Here is a 19,953-nt window from a genome sequence, read left to right on the forward strand (position 1 = left end):
TATATATATATATATTTATATTTATTTATAAATATACATTTCTTTTATTTCTATTTATGTGACCATTTTATTTCTATTTATTTTATTTTTATTTCCATTTATGTGACCATTTTATTTCTATTTATTGAATTTCTATTTCTTTTTATTTCTATTTCTGTGACTCTTTTATTTCTATTTGTTGAGCAGTTTAATTTCCTGTGTCTCAGCCCATTAAATTGACATTTATTGATAAGTGATAATTTATAATTTATAATTTATAATTTATATCAGTGGTATTAACTGATATAAATTAGATATAAAGCAAGATGAAATTATTAATATAATGAGATATATATATTTTTAAAATTATTTTATTTCTATTTATTTATAAATATATACTTCTTTTATTTCTATTTACGTGAATATTTCATTTCTATTTATTTAATTTCTGTTTATTGAGCAATTTCATTCACTCAATAAATTTATTTAATTTCATTTATTATTTATCCACCTCATTCATCCTGCTGTTTCCCCAGGATATTTAAATTTAAACCCTCAGGAGAAAGGAGGATCCAAATCATTAAAATCAGCAGAAATAATTAAAAATTATTATTTGAAATTATAATTTTTATTTCTTTTTTCCCCAGGAAGAAGCTTCTCTGCACAGACGTTTCTCTGCAGCTCGGCAGGTGCTTCTGTCCCACAGGTAACCTGGGAAATTCCATTTTATTCCTTTTTATTCCAATTTCATCCAATTTCATTCCAATTTAATCCCATTTAATTCATTCCAATTTTATTCCAATTTTATTCCAATTTAATCAAATTTATTTCCAATTTAATTCCAATTTAATTCAAATTTATTTCCAATTTAGTCCAATTTAATCCCATTTAATTCATTCAAATTTTATTCCAATTTAATTCCAATTTATTCCAATTTGGTTCAATTTCATTCCCATTTAATCCAATTTAATCCAATGTAATTCCAATTTAATCCCATTTAATTCATTCCAATTTTATTCCAATTTATTCTGATTTAATTCCAATTTAATCAAATTTTTTCCAATTTATTTCCAATTTAATTCCAATTTAATTCCAATTTAATTCCAATTTATTTCCAATTTAATCCAATTCAATTCTTAACCTTTAAAGCAAGAGTTAAACCAGAATTATATCATGAATTAAATCAGAACTAAGGATTAAATCTTGAATTAGATCTAGAATTAAATCAAGAGTTACATCAAGAACTAAATCAGATTTAAATCAAGAGTTAAATCAGAACTAAGAATTATATCTTGAATTAAATCTAGAATTAAATCAGAATTAAATCAAGAACTAAATCAGAATTAAATCAGGTTTAAATCAAGAGTTAAATCAGAAAGAAATCAAGAATTAAATCAAGAATTCAATCAGAATTAAGAGTTATATCAGGGTTTAATCAAGAGTTAAATCAAGAGGTAAATCAGAATTAAATCGAGGGAAATCAAGAATTAAATCAGAATGAAATCAGAATTAAATTGGAATTAAATCAAGAATCAAATCAGGAATTAAATCAAGCATTAAATCAGAATAAAATAATTATTTAAACACCCATTAAACCAAGAGTTAAATCAAGAACTAAATCAGAATTAAATCAAGAATTAAATGAAGAATCAAATCAGGAATTAAATCAAGACTTAAATCAAGCATTAAATCAGAATAAAATAATTATTTAAACACCCATTAAACCAAGAGTTAAATTAAGAGTTAAATCAATAATTAATCAGAATTAAATAATTATTTAGGCCCCCACCAGAGAGGTTTCACCTTCTTAAACTCCCCTGGGATTTGCTGGGTTTTTCTCTGGATATGGAATTATGGAAATTAATTCTTGATTTAATTCTGATTTAATTCTTGATTGTTTAAATTAAAATCAAGAATTAAATCAGAATTAAATCAAGAATTAAGTCAAGAATTAAATCAGAATTAAATCAGGAATAAATCAAGAGTTAAATCAGAATTAAATCAAGAATTAAATCAGAATGAAATAATTTCTGATTAACCTCACCCCATTTGGGCTGTGATAAATTAAAAAATAAATCTCAATTTCTGATTAACCTCACCCCACATGGACTGTGTTAAATTAAAAAAAAAAACCTCAATTTTTGATTAAATTCACCCCATTTGGGTTGTGATAAATAGAAAAAAAAAATCTCAATTTCTGATTGACCTCACCCCACTTCAGCTATGCTAAATAAAAAATAAATCTCAATTTCTGATTAATCTCACCCCACATGGACTGTGTTAAATTAAAAAAAAACCTCAATTTTTGATTAAACTCACCCCATTTGGGTTGTGAGAAATAGAAAAAAAAAATCTCAATTTCTGATTGATCTCACCCCACAAAAATCTCAATTTCTGATTAAATTCACCCTAACTGGTCTGTGCTAAATAAAAAAAAAAAATCTCAATTTCTGATTAAATTCACCCCATTTGGGTTGTGATAAATAGAAAAAAAATCTCAATTTCTGATTGATCTCACCCGACTTGGGCTGTGGTAAATAAAAAAAAAAAAAATCAAAATATCTGATTAAATTCACCCCACTTGTGCTGTGCTAAAGAGAAAAAAATTTCAATTTCTGATTGACTTCACCTCATTTGGGCTGCTGTGCTAAATTAAAAAAAAATAAAAATCTCAGTTTTTGATTAAACTCACCCTACTTGAGTTGTGTTAAATAAATAAAAAAAAAATCTAAATTTCTGATTCAACTCACCCAACACGGGCTGTGATAAATAAAAAAAGGAAATCTCAGTTTCTGATTAAAGTCACTCTAATTGGGCTGTGATGAACAGAAAAGAAAAAATCTCAATTTCTGATTGATCTCACCCCATGAAAATCTCAATTTTTGATTAAATTCACCCTTACTGGTCTGTGATAAATAAAATCTCAATTTCTGATTAAACTCACCCCATTTGGGTTGTGATAAATAGAAAAAAAATCTCAATTTCTGATTAAATTCACCCCATTTGGGTTGTGATAAATAGAAAAAAAAATCTCAATTTCTGATTGATCTCACCCCATGAAAATCTCAATTTCTGATTAAATTCACCCTAACTGGTCTGTGCTAAATAAAAAAAAAAAAAAAAAATCTCAATTTCTGATTAAACTCACCCCATTTGGGTTGTGATAAATAGACAAAAAAAATCTCAATTTCTGATTAAATTCACCCCATTTGGGTTGTGATAAATAGAAAAAAAATCTCAATTTCTGATTAAATTCACCCCATTTGGGTTGTGATAAATAGACAAAAAAATCTCAATTTCTGATTAAATTCACCCCATTTGGGTTGTGATAAATACAAAAAAAATCTCAATTTCTGATTAAACTCACCCCATTTGGGTTGTGATAAATAGAAAAAAAAAATCTCAATTTCTGATTCAACTCACCCAAGACGGGCTGTGATAAATAAAAAAAAGAAATCTCAGTTTCTGATTAAAGTCACTCTAATTGGTCTGTGCTCAATTAAAACAATAAATCTCAATTTGTGATTACAAAATCTCCGTTTCCCTGTGAGCCATTGCCCCGTGGTGCCGTGATCAATAATGGGGTTTGGGATTTTTGCCGTGCCAGGGCCATGGACCCCGAGTGCGAGCCCTCGCTGCAGCAGCTGCCGCGGCCCGTGCCCCCCCTGCCCTCGGGCATCAGCGGGGCCCACTCGCAGAGCAGGTGAGGCCCTTCAGCATCATCATCATCATCGTCATCATCATCATCATCATCATCATCATCATCATCATCGTCATTATTATTATCATTATTATTAGTATTATTAACCTGGGAGGGCAGCAAACACACCTGGCACAGGGGGGAATTCCTGAGCAGGGCCCCTGGGAGAGCAGGTGAGCACACCTGGATGGGAGGAAGGGCATTAAACCATCATCATCATCATCATCCTCATCATCATCATCATCATCATCATTATCATTATTGTTATTAGTAACTTGGGAGGGCAGCAAACTCACCTGGCACAGGTGGGAATTCCTGAGCAGGGCCCCCTTGGAGAGCAGGTGAGCACACTTGGATGGGACGAAGGGCACGAAACCATCATCATCATCATCATCATCATCATCATCATCATCATGGAGGGCAGCAGCAAACTCACCTGCAATTCAGGTGGGAATTCCTGGGCAGGGTCACCTCAGAGAGCAGGTGAGGCACCATCATCATCGTCGTCGTCATCATCATCATCACCATCATCATTCTCATCATCATCATCGTCATCATTATTATTAACATTAACCTGGGGGGGCAGCAGCAAACTCACCTGGAACAGGTGGGAATTGCTGAGCAAGGTCCCCCTCGGAGAGCAGGTGAGGCATCTTCATCATCATCATCGTCATCTTCATCATCCTCATCATCATCGTCATCGTCATCGTCATTATTATTATCATTATCATTATTATTAGTATTATTAACCTGGGAGGGCAGCAAACACACCTGGCACAGGTGGGAATGCCTGTACAGGGCCCCCTCAGAGAGCAGGTGAGGCATCTTCATCATCATCATCATCATCATCATCATCATCATCATCATCGTCATCATTGTTAACATGGGGGAGCAGCCTCAAACTCACCTGGCACAGGTGGGAATTCCTGAGCAGGGCCCCTGGGAGAGCAGGTGAGCACACCTGGATGGGACGAAGGGCACCAAACCATCATCATCATCATCATCAACATGGAGGGCAGCAGCAAACTCACCTGCAATTCAGGTGGGAATTCCTGGGCAGGGTCACCTCGGAGAGCAGGTGAGACACCATCATCATCATCGTCATCATCGTCATTATTATTAACACTAACCTGGGGGGGCAGCAGCAAACTCACCTGGAACAGGTGGGAATTGCTGAGCAAGGTCCCCCTCGGAGAGCAGGTGAGGCATCTTCATCATCATCGTCATCCTCATCATCCTCATCGTCATCATCATTGTCATTATCATTATTATTATTTTTATTAGTATTAGTATTAGTATTAGTATTAGTATTAGTATTAGTATTAGTATTAACTTGGGAGGGCAGCAAACACACCTGGCACAGGTGGGAATTCCTGAGCAGGGTCCCTGGGAAAGCAGGTGAGACATCTTCATCATCATCATCATCATCATCATCGTCATCATCGTCATCATTATCATCGTTATTATTAACCTGGGATGGAACAGGAATTCCCACCTGTTCCAGCAGCAAACTCACCTGGCTCAGGTGGGAATTGGAACCCCAGGGTTTTCCAGAGATTTGTTGGTGGGGGATATTTGAAGATATTTGATATTTGAAAAGTATTTGATATTTGAAAGAAAGAATTCCTTTGAAACCAGGAATCTTGGTGCTGGTGTGGAAAAACAGAATTGGAGTGAGAAATACGGTTTCAAAACCAGAGTTATTCTCTCTTTACACTATTAGCACAGTCCCTGTTGAGTGGCATTTGGGAGATGTCATGAGCTTGAAATTCTTAAAGAATTGAATGAAGAATTTTGAAATTGGTTGTCCTTAAATGGCACCAGGAGCTCCCACAGGAAGGGATTTTCAAGAGTTTTGTTTGTAGGGGAAAAAGGTGCTGAAAGAAACTTGGTGCTGGTGTGGAAAACCAGAACTGGAGTGAAAAATATGGCTTTAAAAAAAAGAGTTATTCCCTCATTATATGATTAGCACAGTTCCTGCTGAGTGGCATTTGGGAGAGGTCATGATCCAATAATTGAACCAAAAATCTTGAAATTGGTGGCCCTTAAATGGCACCAGGAGCTCCCACAGGGAGGGATTTTCAAGAGCTTTGTGTGTAGGAGATATTTGAAGATATTTGAAGATATTTGATATTTGAAAGAAACTTGGTGCAGGTGTGGAAAAAATAGAATTGGAGTGAGAAATATGGCTTTAAAAAAAAAGAGTTATTCCCTCTTATGTGTTTAGCACAGTTCCTGCTGAGTGGCATTTGGGAGATGTCATGAGTTTAAAACTCAAGAATTGAACCAAAAATCTGGAAATTGGTGGTCCTTAAATGGCACCAGGAGCTCCCACAGGGAGGGATTTTCAAGAGCTTTCTGTGTAGGAGATATTTGAAAGATATTTGATATTTGACAGATATGTGAAGGAAACTTGGTGCAGGTGTGGAAAACCAGAATTGGAATGAGAAAAATGGTTATGAAAAAAAGAGTTATTCCCTCATGATGTGATTAGCACAGTTCCTGCTGAGTGGCATTTGGGAGAGGTCATGATCCAGTAATTGAACCAAAAATCTTGAAATTGGTGGTCCTTAAATGGCACCAGGTGCTCCCACAGGGAGGGATTTTCAAGAGCTTTGTGTGTAGGAGATATGTGAAGATATTTGATATTTGAAAGAAACTTGGTGCAGATGTGGAAAACTAGAATTGGAGCGAGAAATATGGTTATAAAACCAGAGTTATTCTCTCTTTACATGAGTAACACACATGATTGATGCTGAGTGGCATTTGGGAGATGTCATGAGACGGAAAATCCTCAAGAATTGAACCCAAAATCTTGAAATTGGTCCTTAAATGGCACCAGGAGCTCCCACAGGAACGAATTTTCAAGAGCTTTCTGTGTAGGGGATATTTGAAAGATATTTGATATTTGAAAGAAACTTGGTGCAGGTGTGGAAAAAATAGAATTGGAGTGAGAAATATGGCTTTAAAAAAAAAGAGTTATTCCCTCTTATGTGTTTAGCACAGTTCCTGCTGAGTGGCATTTGGGAGATGTCATGAGTTTAAAACTCAAGAATTGAACCAAAAATCTGGAAATTGGTGGTCCTTAAATGGCACCAGGAGCTCCCACAGGGAGGGATTTTCAAGAGCTTTCTGTGTAGGAGATATTTGAAAGATATTTGATATTTGACAGATATGTGAAGGAAACTTGGTGCAGGTGTGGAAAACCAGAATTGGAATGAGAAAAATGGTTATGAAAAAAAGAGTTATTCCCTCATGATGTGATTAGCACAGTTCCTGCTGAGTGGCATTTGGGAGAGGTCATGATCCAGTAATTGAACCAAAAATCTTGAAATTGGTGGTCCTTAAATGGCACCAGGAGCTCCCACAGGAAGGGATTTTCAAGAGCTTTCTGTGTAGGGGATATTTGAAAGATATTTGATATTTGACAGATATGTGAAGGAAACTTGGTGCAGGTGTGGAAAACCAGAATTGGAATGAGAAAAATGGTTATAAAAAAAAGAGTTATTCCCTCATGATGTGATTAGCACAGTTGGTGCTGAGTGGAATTTGGGAGAGGGCATATTTGAGGAATTAAACCAAAAATCTTGAAGTTGGTGGTCCTTAAATTGCCAAGGTGCTCCCACAGGAGGGGACGTTCAATTCCCTCTGTAGGAACTTGTAGGGGACGTTTGAAGGAGAAAAGGTGCTGAAAGAAACTGGGTGCAGGTGTGGAAAAATAGAGTTGGAGTAACAAATATGGGTTTAAAACCAGAGTTATTCTCTCTTTACATGATTGCCACAGTTGGTGCTGAGTAAGATTTAAGAGAGATCATGATTCAAGAATGGAACCAAAAATCTTGAAAATGGTGGTCCTTAAATTGCCAAGGTGCTCCCACAGGAAGGGATTTTCAAGAGCTTTCTGTGTAGGGTAAAAGATGAAGAAAGAAACTCGGTGCACATGTGGAAAACCAGAATTGGAGTGACAAATACGGTTTTAAAACCAGAATTATTCCCTCTTTGTTATTTCCTCTTATGTGATTAATACAGCTGCTGCTGAGTGGCATTTGGGAGATGTCATGAGCTTGAAATTCCTCAAGAATCTTGAAATTGGTTGTCCTTAAATGGCCAAGGTGCTCCCACAGGAAGGGATTTTCAAAAGTTTTGTTTGTAGGGGGAAAAGGTGCTGAAAGAAACTGGGTGCAGGTGTGGAAAAATAGAGTTAGAGTAACAAATATGGGTTTAAAACCAGAGTTAGTCTTTCTTTACATGATTAGCACAGTTGGTGCTGAGTAAGATTTGAGAGAGATCATGATTCAAGAATTGAACCCAAAATCTTGAAATTGGTCCTTAAACGGCACCAGGCGCTCTCAGAGGGAGGGATTTTCAAGAGTTTTGTTTGTAGGGGGAAAAGATGCTGAAAGCAACTGATGCAGGTGTGGAAAACCAGACCCTCTTTTAAAGCAGGACTCTTTTAACCCCAGAATTTTCCCCCCACAGCTTCATGGAGCTGGGGCTGGCCTGGAGGCAGGTGTTCGTCCCTCCCGAGACGGCCCTGCCCGGGCTGGAGCAGCTGCTGTGGCCCAAGCTGCCGCTGCCCCAGAGGCACCTGTCCGCAGCCGGGCTGGGCGTGCACACCTGGAGCGCCTGGAACGAGCCCCCGGAGAGCTCCGAGCCAGGTGGGTGTGAGGGGAGGGACGGCAAAGATCACCCAGTGCCACGGGAGGGACAATGCCCACCATCCCGGGGGGAGCCCTGAGCCAGGTGCGTGTGAGGGGAGGCACCGCAGGGACAGTTCCCGCCGTGCCGGGCAGAGCCGGGTGCGTGTGAAGGGAGGCACCGCAGAGATCACCCAGTGCCACCCCCTGGCATGGGCAGGGACAGTCCCCAACATCCCGGAGAGCCCCGAGCCGGGTGCGTGTGAGGGGAGGCACCGCAGGGACAGTTCCCGCCGTCCCGGGCAGAGACGAGTCAGGTGCGTGTGAGGGGAGGGACCGCAGAGATCACCCAGTGCCACCCCCTGCCAGGGCAGGGACAGTTCCCAACATCCCGGAGAGCCCCGATCCAGGTGGGTGTGAGAGGAGGGATCGTGCACAGATCAGCCCTGGCACGGGCAAGGACAATGCCCACCGTCCTGGGGAAAGCCGGGCCAGGTGGGTGTGAGGGGAGGCACGGCAGGGACAGTTCCCGCCGTCCCGGGCAGAGCCGAGCCGGGTGAGTGTGAGGGGAGGGATCGTACAGATCATACGTGCCACGGGAGGGACAGATCCCAACATCCCGGAGAGCTCCGAGCCAGGTGCGTGTGAGGGGAGGGACCACAGAGATCACCCAGTGCCACCCCCTGGCATGGGCAGGGACAGTTCCCAACATCCCGGAGAGCCCCGAGCCAGGTGCGTGTGAGGGGGGACACGGCAGGGACAATGCCCGCCGTCCCGGAGAGCCCCGAGCCAGGTGCGTGTGTGGGGAGGGATCGTAGAGATCACCCAGTGCCACCCCCTGGCATGGGCAGGGACAGTTCCCAACATCCCGGAGAGCCCCGAGCCGGGTGCGTGTGAGGGGAGGGACCGCAGAGATCACCCAGTGTCACCCCCTGGCATGGGCAGGGACAGTTCCCAACGTCCCAAGGAGATCCCCGATCCAGGTGGGTGTGAGGGGAGGGATCGTGCACAGATCAGCCCTGGCACGGGCAGGGACAATGCCCACCGTCCTGGGGAAAGCCGGGCCAGGTGGGTGTGAGGGGAGGCACGGCAGGGACAGTTCTCGCCGTGCCGGAGAGCCCCGAGCCGGGTGCGTGTGAGGGGGGACACGGCAGGGACAGTTCCCGCCGTGCCGGAGAGCCCCGAGCCAGGTGCGTGTGAGGGGGGACACGGCAGGGACAATGCCCGCCGTCCCGGGGAGAGCCGAGCCGGGTGCGTGTGAGGGGGGACACGGCAGGGACAATGCCCGCCGTCCCGGAGAGCCCCGAGCCAGGTTGGTGTGAGGGGAGGCACCGCAGAGATCACCCAGTGCCACCCCCTGGCATGGGCAGGGACAGTTCCCAACATCCCGGAGAGCCCCGAGCCGGGTGCGTGTGAGGGGAGGGATCGTAGAGATCAGCCCTGGCACCGCAGGGACAATGTCCACCATCCCGGAGAGAGCCGAGCCATGGTGGGTAGATCATCCAGTGCCACGAGAGAGACAGTTCCCACCGAACCAGGGAGAGCCGAGCCGGGTGGGTGTGAGGGGAGGGACCGCAGAGATCAGCCCTACACGGGCAGGGACAGTGCCCACCGTCCCGGAGAGCCGAGCCACACGTAGGGCTGGAATTGCAGATTGTCCAGAATTGCAAATATTCAAAAAAACCCCAGAATTCCAAATATTTCAGAATTCCAAATATACAAAAATTCCAGAATCCCAAATATTCAAAAATTCCAGAATGCCAAATATTCCAGAATTCAAAAATATTCAAAATATTCCAGAATTCCAAATACTCAAAAATTCCAGGATTCCAAATATTTGAAAATTCCAGAATTCCAAAAATTCCAAATATGAATACATTCCAGAATGCCAAATATTCCAGGAATTTAAAAAAATCAAATATTCCAGAATTCCAAATACTCAAAAATTCCAGGATTCCAAATATTTGAAAATCCCAGAATTCCAAAAATTCCAAATATGAATACATTCCAGAATGCCAGATATTCCAGGAATTTAAAAAAATCAAATATTCCAGAATTCCAAATACTCAAAAATTCCAGGATTCCAAATATTCAAAAATTCCAGAATTCCAAAAAATTCCAGTATTCCAAAAATCCAAGAATTCCAAATACTCTGGAATTCCAAATATTAAAAATTCCAGAATTCCAAAAAATCTAGAATTCCAAATATTTTAAAAACCCAGTCAAAAACTCCAGAATTCCAAATATTCAAAAAAAAATCCAGAATTGCAGAAATTCTACAATCCCAACTATTAAAAAATTCCAGATTTCCAAATATTTTAAAAATCCAGAATTCCAAATATTAAAATCCCAAATATTAAAACAACCCAGTGACTGCTTAGAGTGGATGAATTGAGCCATTCCCCCCAGAACCACTGGGAACCTGTGTTAAATTCTCGCTTTCCATTGGAATAATCTCCTTTTTCCTTCTGTGAATAAACTCATTTTCCCTTCTTTTCCCTTTTTTGTTGCTGCAGAGGAGGAGGAGGCTGCAGGGAAGGGAGGAGCGGCGAGGAAATGCAGCCAGGCCAACTCGGGGTGCTCCCCTGGGCCCCACTGCCCCTCCCGGCGCCTCCTGCCCCCCATCACACCCCGATGGGCCAGCAGCACCTCCTGAGAGCCCAATTCCTGTTCTCAGCCCTGCTTTTCACACCTTTATCTGCAAAATATACCAAATATTGTTGTTAGATCTGTTTCTCATTAACTCCCCAAAGCAGCACCTCCTGAGAGCCCAGATCCTCTTCCCAGCCCTGCTTTTCATCCTTTTATCTGCAAAATATACCAAATATTGTTGTTAGATCCCTTTCTCATTAATTCCCCAAAGCAGCACCGGCTGAGAGCCCAGCTCCTGTTCCAAACCCTGATTTTCATCCCTTTATCTGCAAAATATACCAAATATTGTTGTTAGATCTGTTTGTCATTAATTCCCCAAAGCAGCACCTCCTGAGCGCCCAGCTCCTGTTCCAAACCCTGATTTTCACACCTTTCTCTGCAAAATATATCCAATATTGTTGTTTAGATCTGTTTGTCCTTAATTCCCCAAAGCAGCAACCCCTGAGAGCCCAGCTCCTGTTCCCAGCCCTGATTTTCATCCCTTTATCTGCAAAATATATCCAATATTGTTGTTAGATCCATTTCTCATTAATTCCACAGAGCAGCACCTCCTGAGAGCCCAACTCCTGTTCCCAACCCTGCTTTACTCTGCAAAATATATCCAATATTGTTGTTAGATCCATTTCTCATTAACTCCCCAAAGCAGCAACCCCTGAGAGCCCTCCCAGCCCAATTCCCGCCTTTGTAACCCTGATTTTCATCTCTTTATCTGCAAAATATATCCAATATTGTTGGTAGATCCATTTCTCATTAATTCCCCAAAGCAGCACCTCCTGAGAGCCCAGCTCCTGTTCCCAGCCCTGCTTTTCACACCTTTCTCTGCAAAATATACCAAATATTGTTGTTAGATCCATTTGTCATTAATTCCCCAAAGCAGCAACACCTGAGAGCCCAATTCCTCTTCCCAGCCCTGCTTTTCACCCCTTTCTCTACAAAATATATCCAATATTGTTGGTAGATCCATTATCATTAACTTCCCAAAGCAGCACCTGCTGAGAGCCCAACTCCTGTTCCCAGCCCTGCTTTTCACCCCTTTCTCTGCAAAATATATCCAATATTGTTGTTAGATTTGTTTGTCATTAATTCCCCAAAGCAGCAACTCCTGAGAGCCCTCCCAGCCCAATTCCCGCCTTTGTAACCCTGATTTTCATCTCTTTATCTGCAAAATATATCCAATATTGTTGTTAGATCCATTTGTCATTAATTCCCCAAAGCAGCACCTCCTGAGAGCCCAGCTCCTGTTCCAAACCCTGCTTTTCACACCTTTATCTGCAAAATATATCCAATATTGTTGTTAGATCCATTTGTCATTAATTCCCCAAAGCAGCACCTCCTGAGAGCCCAGCTCCTGTTCCAAACCCTGCTTTTCACCCCTTTCTCTGCAAAATATACCAAATATTGTTGTTGGATCTGTTTGTCATTAACTCCCCAAAGCAGCACCTCCTGAGAGCCCAGCTCCTGTTCCCAGCCCTGCTTTTCACCCCTTTCTCTGCAAAATATACCAAATATTGTTGATAGATCCATTTCTCATTAACTCCCCAAAACAACAACAAAAAAGGTGATTTTCTGTATTTTTCAGAGCCCAATTCTTGCTTTTCATCTCTTTATCTGCAAAATATATCCAATATTGTTGTTAGATCCATTTCTCATTAATTCCCCAAAGCAGCAATGCCTGAGAGCCCTCCCAGCCCAGTTCCTGCCTTTGTAACCCTGATTTTCATTTCTTTCTCTGCAAAATATATCCAATATTGTTGTTAGATCCCTTTCTCATTAACTTCCCAAAACAACAACAAAAAAAGGTGAATTTCTGTATTTTCCAAGGCCCAATTCCTGCTTTTCACCCCTTTCTCTGCTAAATATATTAAATAATATTGCTGGATTATATCAGCAATAATATTTATTATTATATAATTTCTGATTAACTCCCCAAAACAGCAACAAAAAAGTGATTTATTTATAGTTTTATTAAATATTTCTATTCTTTATGGTTTTATTAAATATTTCTGTACTTTCCAAAGCCCAATTTCTGCTTTTCACCCCTTTCTCTGCAAAAAAAATCAAATATTGTTGCTGGATCCATTTCTCATTAACTCCCCAAAACAACAACAAAAAATTATTTATTGATAGTTTTATTAAATATTTCTGTTATTTATAATTTTATTAAATATTTCTGTAACTTTCCAAAGCCCAATTCCTGCTTTTCACCCCTTTCTCTACAAAAAATATCAAATATTATTGTTAGATCCATTTCTGATTAACTCCCCAAAACAACAAAAAAAATGCTATTTATTTATAACTTTATTAAAAAGTTATTTCCCAAAATCAGAAATTATTTCCCTCAGCACTCTCAGCTGGGAAAATGGAGGAAATTTTTTTTTCCTAGCATGGAATTGTATTTTTTATTAATTTTGTGGATTTAATTGAGGTGTGGATGCACCAGGGCTGCTGATAATATTGTGTGTGAATTATTTAGAAAGGGGGATTTTGTGAAATGTTCAGAGGGAAATTGGGAGCAAAAAACAGTTCAAAATTGGGCTTTTTTTAATAAAATGTGCTTGAGTCACAATTATTTGATTTGCAAGTAGATTTAAAGAACCCAGCAAGGAGCCATCAGCAAAAATGAGAATTATTGAGAGCAGGAAATGAGTGAAGATTTGTGTTTCCACAAGACAATAAAACTCCTAAATTAACATTTTTCCTGTTAATTTTCATTGCTTTCTACTTCCAGAGCCTTTTGCCTCAGCAGGTTCCTCCTCCCTGCACAGAAAATTGAATTTTTGGCCCAATTTGGAGCCATGGAAGAGCCAAAGGTTTTGTGGGTTAAATTGGATCAATTGCACCAAAGCAGCTCAGGGTGAGTAACTCAGGGAGTTACAAAATTTTTATTTCAGGGAGACAAAAATTCCAAAGATTTTTAGGAATTGCTTCCCACGGAGGAGGATCCTCAAGCTGAAGATCAGCAGCTCTTCCAAGGCTCCAGATTTTCGTGGCGGATTTTGGTAGAATGAGAAATGATTCTGTAGAGGGAGCTCAGAGGAAAAAATTCAAAATTTGGGTGGGGTTTTTGGCCATAGTGGGGGATTTTTGGCAGTTTAGTGAGGTGAGTGCTGGATTGGACTGAAAATCCACTCAAAATCCAGCAGCAAACCACGGAATCCTGGAATGGTTTGGGTGGGAAGGGACCTAAAATCCCACCCAGGGGCACCTCCCACCATCCCAGGGGGCTCCAATCCTTCCTTGGGCACTGCAGGGATCAGGGGCAGCCCCAGCTGCTCTGGGAATCCCTTCCCAAAATCCCAGCCCAGGCTCCCTCTCCAGGGAATTCCCTCCATTCCCAGCTCTCCCAGCCTGGCATTGGATCCATCCCTGCTGTAGTGTGTTCTTAAGTTTGTCAGTTTGCTCCCCCATTTTCTGTATTAAATGGTTTCTTCCTTCCCTGTTAGTTCCCGCCACTGCTACCCTGTCAGTTAGGTTGCTATGGAAACCTCACTGATCTTAGTTGCCGATATGAAACTGCTCCTCCCATATTCTCCCTTATAAGTGAAAGTTGTCTCCTCCCTGGGCCCAGTCAATCACCCCCTTCTCCTCCCAGGTTTCGAGAATTTTCTTTTCTCTGGGAGTTATAGTTGGCTGTAGCCCCGGAGCCCCTCCTATGCTTCATAACAGTTGGTTACTTTAGTATATCAATTATGTTTCGCACCTCCAAATATGTATTACTATTGGTTAGCTGAGTTTCCCTGCCTTTTTCCCCTCTTTTCCCTTAAAACCCTTTCCCGCCCCCTGTTCGGGGCCATTTGCTGAGTGGTTCCCCTCCTTGTTGGTTCTTCTGTAATAAACCGACAGTTTACCCCCAGCAAGTGGTCACCTCCTAATTCATCTCTCACTGCGCTGCTCCGAGCTATCCCCCAGCTCAGCCCGAGGCCAGGACGCTGAGGGGGGCTGGCTTCGGATGCACAGGGGCCCTGGCCTTCACCCCTCAGCAGCCAGCCGGATCCAGGGCCGTGCACGCCCCCGCGCACATCCCCACCCCGACTCCTCTCCAGGAAGGGATTTTGGGCTCTGGGGGCTTCACTGGCAATCTCAGCACTCCAGGAAGGGTCTCCCTTCCCTTTGTCATCTCCAACTTCCATAAAAATCCCTGGGGATGGATTCTGAGTGTCCCAAATGCCAGAATGGTTTGGGTGGGAAGGGCCCTTCAAGCCCATCCCATTCCAAGCCCACCATCCCAGGCTGCTCCAGCCTGGCCTTGGGCACTGCAGGGATCAGGGGCAGCCCCAGCTGCTCTGGCAATGCCAGCCCAGGCAGGAATTGCTCATTGCCAAGATGCCACCCATGGCTGCCCTCTGGCAGTGGGAGCCATTCCCTGGGTGCTGTCCCTGCAGGCCTTGTCCCCAGTCCCTCTGCAGCTCTGCTGGAGCCCCTGCAGGCCCTGCCCTGTGCTGGCAGCTCTGCCTGGAGCCTTCCCTGCTCCAGGGGAACATTCCCAGCTCTCCCTGGATCCCTCCCTGCTCCAGGGGAACATTCCCAGCTCTCCCTGGATCCCTCCCTGCTCCAGGGAACATTCCCAGCTCTCCCTGGATCCCTCCCTGCTCCAGGGAACATTCCCAGCTCTCCCAGCCTCGCTCCAGCCCTGCAGCAGCTCCATGGGTTCCTCTGGGCTCTCTCCAGCAGCTCCAAATCCTGCTGATGCCAGCACTGGATGCAGAGCTGGACATGTTCTGTGCTCTTGTAGGAGATCCCAGAGTGAGGACTGGGTCCCTCCTGCAGGGCAGATTTGGGGTAGGTCGTGCTCTGCACAGCTCAGGTCAAAGATAAAGGAGGATCCCAGGATTTTTGCACAGTTTCCAACACCATTTTGTGTTTTTTTTCCCCTGTGGGAAACCATCTCCCACTGCAAATGTGTTATAGACGCCCTGTGTGACCAATTTTCATAGGCTGGGATGGACAAACAGGAACCAGACAGCAGGAAAGGAAAAATCAATGCTGGGAGGGCAGGAAAGTTTCCCAAGGGCAGAAAAGTTTTCCCAAGGTGCTTTCAGGAGCCTTGAGCTGCTGTTCCATCCCTCAGAAGGGACAAATCCAGGACAGGCAGAGCCTGATGGAGCTGGACAGGACCAGGAGGACACCTGAGCTCCAATGGGGGACTGTGGGGCTCGGCCCAACCTGTGGGAATCCATAAATTCAGAGGGTTTTGGGAAAGCTGCAAAAGGCAGAACTGTGATTGGAGCTCAGCAGCAGCCATGAGATTGGTCAGCAGAAAAATGATGTGAGAAGCAGAAAATTAAAGACAAATAGAACAATGGTCTGTGTTTTGATGCTTGTCCAGAATAACTCCCTGAGCTGCAGAAATGTGAGATATCAGGGAGTTCTAAGTTAATAACGGAGCTCTGTGCATTGTGTTTAAGGCTCACAAGCAGGAATTGGGTTTGAAATAAGCCAGCATTGTTTAACCAAAGGTACCTGTGCTTCCAGTGGTTGGATGGAGCTGCTGTCAATGTGCTTTGGCTTTGTGGGATTGGTCACTGTCCTGGGGTGACGTTATGATTCTTGTATATCCCCATTCATCTGTTCTGTGCCTTTAAGACCGGCACTGAAGAGTGGAAGTTTTGTTTGGGTTTCTCTTATCAGGACACAGAGACAAGCAGTACACAGAGCTGGTTTTTTTTACTTCCAGCTTTGGGCTTGCTGCTTTTGCTTGCTCTCTTTTTCTGCTCTTGCTTCTGCTCTGCTTTCTGCCTCTGCTTATTAGCTAGTTCTAGCTAAACAGTCCACATTGCTTCCTGGACTGTTTCTCCTCTCCTGTTCCTGTGACACCGAAGGTTCGGCTGCAGCGGCTGGCCCAGCGCCGGAGGGACTGAGAACAGAGCAACCACCCCTGAAAGAGACTTTCTGATTTTGCCATCTTTCTCAGAGCGGTGTCATCGGGTATTGTTCATTTTGTGTGCTGGGGGGTGCGGGGCCAGTCAAATAAACAGGTTCTTTCCACCTCTCTCCGAGGAATTTTTTCCCCAAACCGGTTGGGGGGAGGGGCCGTGTGGGTTTCGCTTTCTGGAGGGGCCCTCCTTTGCAGATTCTTTAACAAATTTGCCCTAAACCAGCACAGTCACAGAACTGTTAAAGTGAGCTGTGACATTGAGTTCTGTGTCTGCTGCCTGGGCTGTGAGCTGAGGGCACCTTCCCATTGCCACAGCCATGGAATGAGGCTGGTGCTGGAAAATCAAACAGCTCAAGGCACGTTCCAGCAGCCCTGTCCTGTTTGGGATTTGTGCAGAGAGCCTGGCCGGTGACAGGGATCGGGATGGTTCTTCCCAGAAATCACCCCACAAGGAGGTTTGGGGTGTGGGGGGTTTGAGTTCAAGGGGAGATAGGAGAATTCCATGGAGGATTGCTGGGAATCCAAGACACCAGGATTGGTTTGGGAATTCCCTGTGTTGGCTCCATCTGAAGGATAACACCCCTGTGCTGTTTTTCCATCCTTCCTGGGTCTGTTTTTGGTTGTTTTTGCCATATTGGAGAGCCATATCCCATAAACCAGCCCTCTCCATGGCTCTGGATTCACCATTCCAGACCAACGTGGGCTCCCAGCCTCTGTCTCCCATTGTTTCCCCTTCCTGAGTAAATCCAGGGATTCACAACTTATCTGTGAGGGAGAAGGAAATTTGGGAATGCACAGACAGCTCTGTAATTCCTCACTTTCAAGGAATTCCTCAGAATATTTATCCAGATCAGAGACCCCGGCCCATGATACAAACCCAAAAGGGTTTGGTGGCTCCTCTGTGAAGAGTCCAAGACTTCAAACCCCAAATGTGCCCTCAGGATTTCCCAAACCCCTCAGGAGCCTCAGGTGTCCCAGAGGAAGCCAAGAGGAAGAGTGTGGCTGCAGAGGGATGCTGAGGGGGTGTGGGGACACGGTGAGGGGTTGTCTGAGGAGTTATTTACTCCCAACCACAACAGCTTGTCTCTACCCACAGCCCAGCTCTGCAAACAAGAATTGTTCCCAAAATCTCTCCCCCACACCCACAGGATCTCCTGTTAGTGAGAGAGGGTTTGGAACAAACACCAACACTCAGAGCCTTTGCAAGGATAATTCCAATCTACCTCTCCTGGTAAAACCTGATTAGTGCGAGAGGGTTTGGAACAAACACCAACACACTTTGCAAGGGGAACTTTTCCCTCATTTCCAATCTAAACCTCTCCAGGTAGAACCTGATTAGTGAGAGAGCATTTGGAACAAACACCAACACACTTTGCAAGGATAAATTTTCCCTCATTTCCAATCTAAACCTCCCCTGATAAAACTTGAGGTATCTCCTGTTAGTGAGAGAGGGTTTGGAACAAACACCAACACTCAGAGCCTTTGCAAGGGGAACTTTTCCCTCATTTCCAATCTAAACCTCTCCAGGTAGAACCTGATTAGTGAGAGAGGGTTTGGAACAAACACCAACACACTTTGCAAGGGGAACTTTTCCTTCATTTCCAATCTGAACCTCTCCTGGTAAAACTTGAGGTGTCTCTTGTTAGTGAAAGTGGGTTTGGAACAAACACCAACACACTTTGCAAGGGGAACTTTTCCTTCATTTCCAATCTGAACCTCTCCTGGTAAAACTTGAGGTGTCTCTTGTTAGTGAGAGTGGGTTTGGAACAAACACCAACACTCAGAGCCTTTGCAAGGGGAACTTTTCCCTCATTTCCAATCTAAACCTCTCCTGGTAGAACCTGATTAGTGAGAGAGGGTTTGGAGCAAACACCAACACTCAGAGCCTTTGCAAGGATAAATTTTCCCTCATTTCCAATCTAAACCTCCCCTGATAAAACTTGAGGTATCTCCTGTTAGTGAGAGAGGGTTTGGAGCAAACACCAACACTCAGAGCCTTTGCAAGGGGAACTTTTCCCTCATTTCCAATCTAAACCTCTCCTGGTAAAACCTGATTAGTGTGAGAGCATTTGGAACAAACACCAACACACTTTGCAAGGGGAACTTTTCCTTCATTTCCAATCTGAACCTCTCCAGGTAGAACCTGATTAGTGAGAGGGGGTTTGGAACAAACACCAACACTCAGAGCCTTTGCAAGGATAAATTTTCCCTCCTTTCCAATCTAAACCTCTCCTGGTAAAACTTGAGGTTGCTCCCTGTTGCTTAGGGGAGAAGAAACCAAATTCCACTTGGCTACAACCTCTTGTAAGGGAGTTGTAGGCAGTGAGGAGGTGCCCCCTGAGCCTCTTTTTCTCCAGGCTGAGCAAGTCTCTGTGATAAACAACCTGATTTCTGTGCTTCAAAATTCACAGCATCCGTGGTGTGTTACACTCCTGGTGGGAAGGAAACGTGCTTCATTCTTTGGAATGAATTCTTTCCACATTCCCAGGAAAAAATATTCCGTGAGGATCCCATGATGGGGATTCCAAGATGCTGCTGCAAGGAAGAATCCTGGAATTAAGGTTGGAAAAGACTTCTGAGATGATGGAGTCCAACGTTTGTGTGGTGTAGAGAGGGAGCTGGAGCAGGGAATGTCCGTGGGGTGTTTGGGGTCTGGATTCCCACATTCCACCCCCTGCTCCTGCCTTTCTCCTTGGTGTGATCCCTTGGAATATTCACGTCCCTTGTGGAGTTTGGAGAGGACTGAGAGTCTGAGCTCTTGAGGAGACACCAGTTAATTGTAAACATTAATTACCTCAATTGCAAAATCTTCTCTTTCCTCTCCACCTGCTGTAGGTGAGTCCCTGCTGCCCTGTTCACTCCTCATGGGCAATGTGAGGGGCAGCTCAAGGAAAAACAGTTTAAATCATTTGTTTTAGACTCAAAAATACTCCCAAAGATAAGATTTTCCTGATTTTATCCAATCTGTCCTGGCCCCCACCAGCACAGCTGCTGGGTGGGAGGGAAATGTGGACTGCAAAGCCTGAGACCAGCAAAGCAGAGCCTCAGATTATTAATAAATTAATAATTAACCAATTGCACACCAGCACACAGCAGCCCAGTCTGAATTC

The 19,953-nt window shown here is 43.4% G+C and overlaps 1 protein-coding gene across 4 annotated transcripts in view; it reads left to right on the forward strand.

The window, feature by feature from the left end:
- The window catches only part of LRGUK (leucine rich repeats and guanylate kinase domain containing), a 107,736-nt gene that overhangs the window by 86,552 nt on the left and 1,231 nt on the right, over window positions 1-19,953 (forward strand). For 3 of the 4 annotated variants that reach the window (XM_074538664.1, XM_074538667.1, XM_074538665.1), the window contains 4 exons: window positions 627-685; window positions 3,587-3,682; window positions 8,159-8,337; window positions 10,833-12,407. In XM_074538664.1, coding sequence (XP_074394765.1) covers window positions 627-685; window positions 3,587-3,682; window positions 8,159-8,337; window positions 10,833-10,972 — 474 coding nt within the window. In that variant the 3' untranslated portion in view covers window positions 10,973-12,407. Of the gene's footprint in view, window positions 1-626; window positions 686-3,586; window positions 3,683-8,158; window positions 8,338-10,832; window positions 12,408-19,953 lie in introns of those variants that run through there. The other variant, XM_074538666.1, reaches the window with a different exon arrangement.

This window comes from Zonotrichia albicollis, chromosome 4 (assembly GCF_047830755.1).
Source record: "Zonotrichia albicollis isolate bZonAlb1 chromosome 4, bZonAlb1.hap1, whole genome shotgun sequence".
NCBI lineage: Eukaryota > Metazoa > Chordata > Aves > Passeriformes > Passerellidae > Zonotrichia > Zonotrichia albicollis.